This window comes from Mustela erminea, chromosome 3 (genome assembly GCF_009829155.1).
Source record: "Mustela erminea isolate mMusErm1 chromosome 3, mMusErm1.Pri, whole genome shotgun sequence".
Lineage (NCBI taxonomy): Eukaryota > Metazoa > Chordata > Mammalia > Carnivora > Mustelidae > Mustela > Mustela erminea.
This window is the reverse complement of record NC_045616.1, coordinates 12,692,068-12,697,192: the sequence shown is the minus strand read 5'-3', so window position 1 is coordinate 12,697,192 and position 5,125 is coordinate 12,692,068. Positions and strand designations below refer to the sequence as shown.

Here is a 5,125-nt window from a genome sequence, read left to right as displayed (position 1 = left end):
TTTACTAGGCATTACTTATGTTATCCCCTTTAATCTTTACTATTACCCTACAAGATGATATTGTTATCTTATGTTAAGATAAGGAAACTGAAGTTCAAAATATTTGAATAGGTGCCCAGTTTACACAGTTGGCTCATGTCTTTGCTGCTTTAGTAGTTTTCCCTGAAAAAACAAATTCTTCAGGGAGGCCGACCTAAAGATTTGTAGGACTAGTGAACAACCAAATTCCTAACAGAGGCAGAAACAGTGCCCACTTCAGCAGTAAATACCTCAATATTTGCTCCTCAGCTCTGTGAAGAAAGTCCTAGGAATTAAAACATCATCAACAACAGCCCGCATCTTTGTTAGAAATTCTTTTTCTTAAAGAGAAAATTAAAGAGTTTATTCTAAACCAAATAGCATTTAAAGAGGACAACACATTGGACAAAATTTTGATGTCCTCAGTATTGTGGCACTAAACATACATCTCCTGTTTCCAGATCCCAACCCTTAGTCTGGCACACTCCTTTGCAGAAAAAATGGCCTTCATGGGAAACCAGACTCTAATCTCCCACTTCATCCTCCTGGGCCTTTTCACCCACTCCCCATTGCACCTCTTCCTCTTTTCTGTCATCATGGTCATGTTCTTGGTGGCCCTCTCCGGCAATGGACTCATGATCCTCCTCATCACCATCGACTCCCGTCTGCACAGCCCCATGTACTTCTTCCTCAGCTGGCTGTCACTCATGGACCTCATGCTCATTTCCACCATCATGCCGCGGATGGTCACTGACTTCCTCCTGGGCCATGGCTCCATCTCCTTCACAGGCTGTGGACTCCAGATCCTCTTCTTCCTCACCCTCCTGGGAGATGAATGCTTCCTGCTGGCCTTCATGGCCTATGACCGCTATGTGGCCATCAGCAACCCACTGAGGTACTCAGTGATCATGAGCTGCCGTGTTTGCTGGCTCATGGTGGCAGGGTCCTGGCTCTTTGGCCTGGTGGATTGACTGATTCAGGCCATCTTCACTCTGACCTTCCCCTACTGTGGCTCCCAGGAGATAGATCACTTCTTCTGTGAGGTCCCTGCCATACTGAAGTTGGCCTGTGCTGACACCTCCTTCTATGAGACCATGATATATGTCTGTTGCATCCTAATGCTGCTCTTGCCCTTTGCTGTTATCTCTGCTTCCTACTTGCGGATCCTGGTAGCTGTGCTCCATATGCGTTCTGCTGAAGGTCGGCAGAAGGCCTTTGCCACCTGCTCTTCTCACATGGTAGTGGTTTCTCTCTTCTATGGGGCTGCCATGATCACCTACATGTGGCCTCAGGCCTACCACTCCTCCAAGCAGGACAAGGTGGTCTTAGCCTTCTATACAATGATCACCCCTATGGTTAATCCACACATCTATAGCCTGAGGAACAAGGAAGTGTCTGGGGCTCTCAAGAAACTCCTGGGGAGGTGTCCCTGTGGTGCAGGAGCAGGGCTAGGTTGACACTGGCACCTGTGGATGTAAGCTCTGGGTCATGGCTACCTGGATTAGACTTTTAAATTTTAACAATTGTTTTGAGTGTGTAGTGGTATCTCACTGTGGTTTAAATTGCATTCTACCAAAGCTGTTTTCTAGTGCTGTTGTGCACATTTTTAAAAAAAGATATTTGTTTTATTTATTTATTAAATTTAGAGCACAAGTTGGGGGAGGGGCAGAGGGGAAGGGAGAGAGAGAATCCAAGTAGACTTTGCTAAGCACAGACCCCCACATGGGCTCAATCTCACAACCCTGAGATTATGACCTGAGTTGAAATCAAGAGTTGGACACTTAACTGACTGAGCCTCAGGTGCCTCTATTTGTATATATATATATTTTTTTTTAATTTATTTTTTAATTTATTTTCAGCATAACAGTATTCATTGTTTTTGTACCACACCCAGTGCTCCATGCAACCTGTGCCCTCTCTAATACCCACCACCTGGTTCCCCCAACCTCCCAACCCCCACCACTTAAAACCCCTCAGATTGTTTTTCAGAGTCCATAGTCTCTCATAGTTCACCTCCCCTTCCAAGTTCCCCCAATTCCCTTCTCCTAACTCCCAATAACCTAACCAAAGAGGTAAAGGATCTGTACTCAAGGAACTACAGAACACTCATGAAAGAAATTGAAGAAGACACAAAAAGATGGAAGACCATTCCATGCTCTTGGATCAGAAGAATAAACATTGTTAAAATGTCTATACTGCCTAGAGCAATATATACTTTTAATGCCATTCCAATCAAAATTCCACCGGTATTCTTCAAAGAGCTGGACCAAATCATCCAAAAATTTGTATGGAATCAGAAGAGACCCCGAATCACTAAGGAAATGTTGAAAAACAGAAATATAACTGGGGGCATCATGTTACCTGATTTCAAGCTTTACTACAAAGCTGTGATCACCAAGACAGCATGGTACTGGCATAAAAACAGACACATGGAGCAGTGGAACAGAGTAGAGAGCCCAGATATGGACCCTCAACTCTATGGTCAAATAATCTTCGACAAAACAGGAAAAAATATACAGTGGAAAAAAGACAGTCTCTTCAATAAATGGTGCTGGGAAAACTGGCAGCTATATGTAGAAGAATGAAACTCGACCATTCTCTTACACCGTACACAAAGATAAAATCGAAATGGATCAAAGACCTCAACGTGAGACAGGAATCCATCAGAATCCGAGAGGAGAACATAGGCAGTAATCTCTTCGATATCAGCCACAGCAACTTCTTTCAAGATATGTCTCCAAAGGCAAAGGAATCAAAAGCCAAAATAAACTTCTGGGACTTCATCAAAATCAAAAGCTTCTGCACAGCAAAGGAAACAGTCAACAAAACAAAGAGGAAACCCACGGAATGGGAGAAAATATTTGCAAATGACAGTACAGATAAAAGGTTGATATCCAGGATCTATAAAGAACTCCTCAAACTCAACACCCACAAAACAGACAATCATATCAAAAAATGGGCAGAAGATATGAACAGACACTTCTACAGTGAAGACATACAAATGGCTATCAGACACATGAAAAAATGTTCTTCATCACTAGCCATCAGGGAGATTTAAATTAAAACCACATTGAGATATCACCTTACACCAGTTATAATGGCCAAAATTAGCAAGACAGGAAACAATGTGTGTTGGAGGGGATGGGGAGAAAGGGGAACCCTCTTGCACTGTTGGTGGGAATGCAAGTTGGTGAAGCCTCTTTGGAGAACAGTGTGAAGTTTCCTCAAGAAATTAAAAATAGAGCTTCCCTAGGACCCTGCAATTGCACTCCTGGGTATTTACTCCAAAGATACAGATGTAGTGAAAAGAAGGGCCATCTGTACCCCAATGTTTATAGCAGCAATGGCCACGGTTGCCAAACTGTGGAAAGAACCAAGATGCCCTTCAACAGACGAATGGATAAGGAAGATGTGGTCCATATACACTATGGAGTATTGTGCCTCCATCAGAAAGGATGAATACCCAACTTTTGTAGCAACATGGACGGGACTGGAAGAGATTATGCTGAGTGAAATAAGTCAAGAAGAGAGAGTCAATTATTTGTATATTTTTAAAATCAAACTATAACAGGTGATTTTATTTTTTATTTGCATATTTTTACATACCTGTCAGCCATGCTATTGTCCTCTTTCATTTTTTAGCTTTATTGAAATATAATTGACCTACAATAAACTGATTATGTTTAAAGTGTATAATTTGACACATTTTTACCTAAGTATATACACATGAAATTTTCAATATAATGAAATACGATTAATCTAATGAACATATCCTTAACCTCTTAAAATTTCCTCATATCCTTTGTAGTGCTTCCTGCCCTCCTGTGATTATCCCTTCAATGTCAATAAGAACTAGTAATGTGCTTTCTGTCACTATAAATTCACTTACACTTTGTAAAACTTTATATAAACATAATCATACCAGAAGAACTTTTCTTTTCTTTTCTTTTTGGAAGGGGGGCCATCTGGCTTCTTTCATGAATATTGACATCTGGTTGTTTGGCATTCCTTTTTGTTGCTGTGTAGCATACCATTATATGGAAATACCACAATTTATTTATCTAGTGGACATTTGGGTTGCTTCCAGTTTTTGGCTATTTGAAATAAAGTTTCATTTACTTCAACGCTTATGTGAAGTGAAATAAGTCAACCAGAGAAATACAATTATCATATGGTTTCACTTATATGTGGAATATAAGGAATAGTGCAGAGAGTCATAGGGAAGGAACAGAAAGCTTAATGGGAAGAAATCAGAGAGGGAGACAAACCATGAGAAACTCTGGACTCTGGGAAACAAACTGAGGGTTACAGAAGGGAGGAGGCATGGGGGATGGAGTGACTGGGTGATGGGCATTACGGACGGCATGTGTTGTGATGAGCACTGGGTGTTATAGGCAAGTAATGAACATAATGTCATTGAACATTATATCAAAAACTAAAGATGTAGTATATGTTGGCTAACTGAACATAATAAAAAATAAAGTTTCTATGAACATTTGTATAAAGTCTTGAACATATATTTTCAGTTTTCATAGATAAATTTCTAGGAGTGAAATGGATGGATTGTATGGTATGTGTATGTTTAACTTATTAAGAAATGCCAAACAGTTTTCCAAGTAGTTACCTCGTATTACATTTCAATCAGCAATGAGCAAGCTTTACAGCTCATTCATATTATGTCCAGTGCTTGGAATGGCCAGGCTTCCCAATACAACCATTCTAACAGGTGTGTATTTTCTTGATTTTATTTTGCATTTATTCATTTTTATTTTTTATGTTATTTAGTCACCATACAGTACATCATTAGTTTTTGATGTAGTGTTCCAGGATTCATTGTTTACATATACACCCAGTGCTCCATGCAATACATGCCCTCCTTAATACCCACCAGTGGGCCAAACCATCCCTCCACCCCCTTCTTGAATTTTTTTTTAGCTCAAATTCAATTAGCTTACATATAGTGCATCAGTTTGAGATGTAGTGTTCAATAATCCGTCACTTGCAAATAACAGCCAGTGCTCATCACATCATGTGCCTTCCCTTACGGCCCATCAGCTATTCCATCCCTCCACCCTCACCCCTTCTGCAACCCTCACTTTTTTCCCCA

General features: G+C 40.6%; 1 protein-coding gene across 1 annotated transcript; it reads left to right on the top strand.

The window, feature by feature from the left end:
• The first annotated feature begins 527 nt into the window (after positions 1-527).
• Positions 528-1,475, top strand: LOC116587161 (olfactory receptor 56-like). Its single transcript, XM_032337899.1, is given in 1 exon segment — positions 528-1,475. A coding segment is annotated over 1 exon segment (948 nt).
• The last annotated feature ends 3,650 nt before the right edge of the window (positions 1,476-5,125 follow it).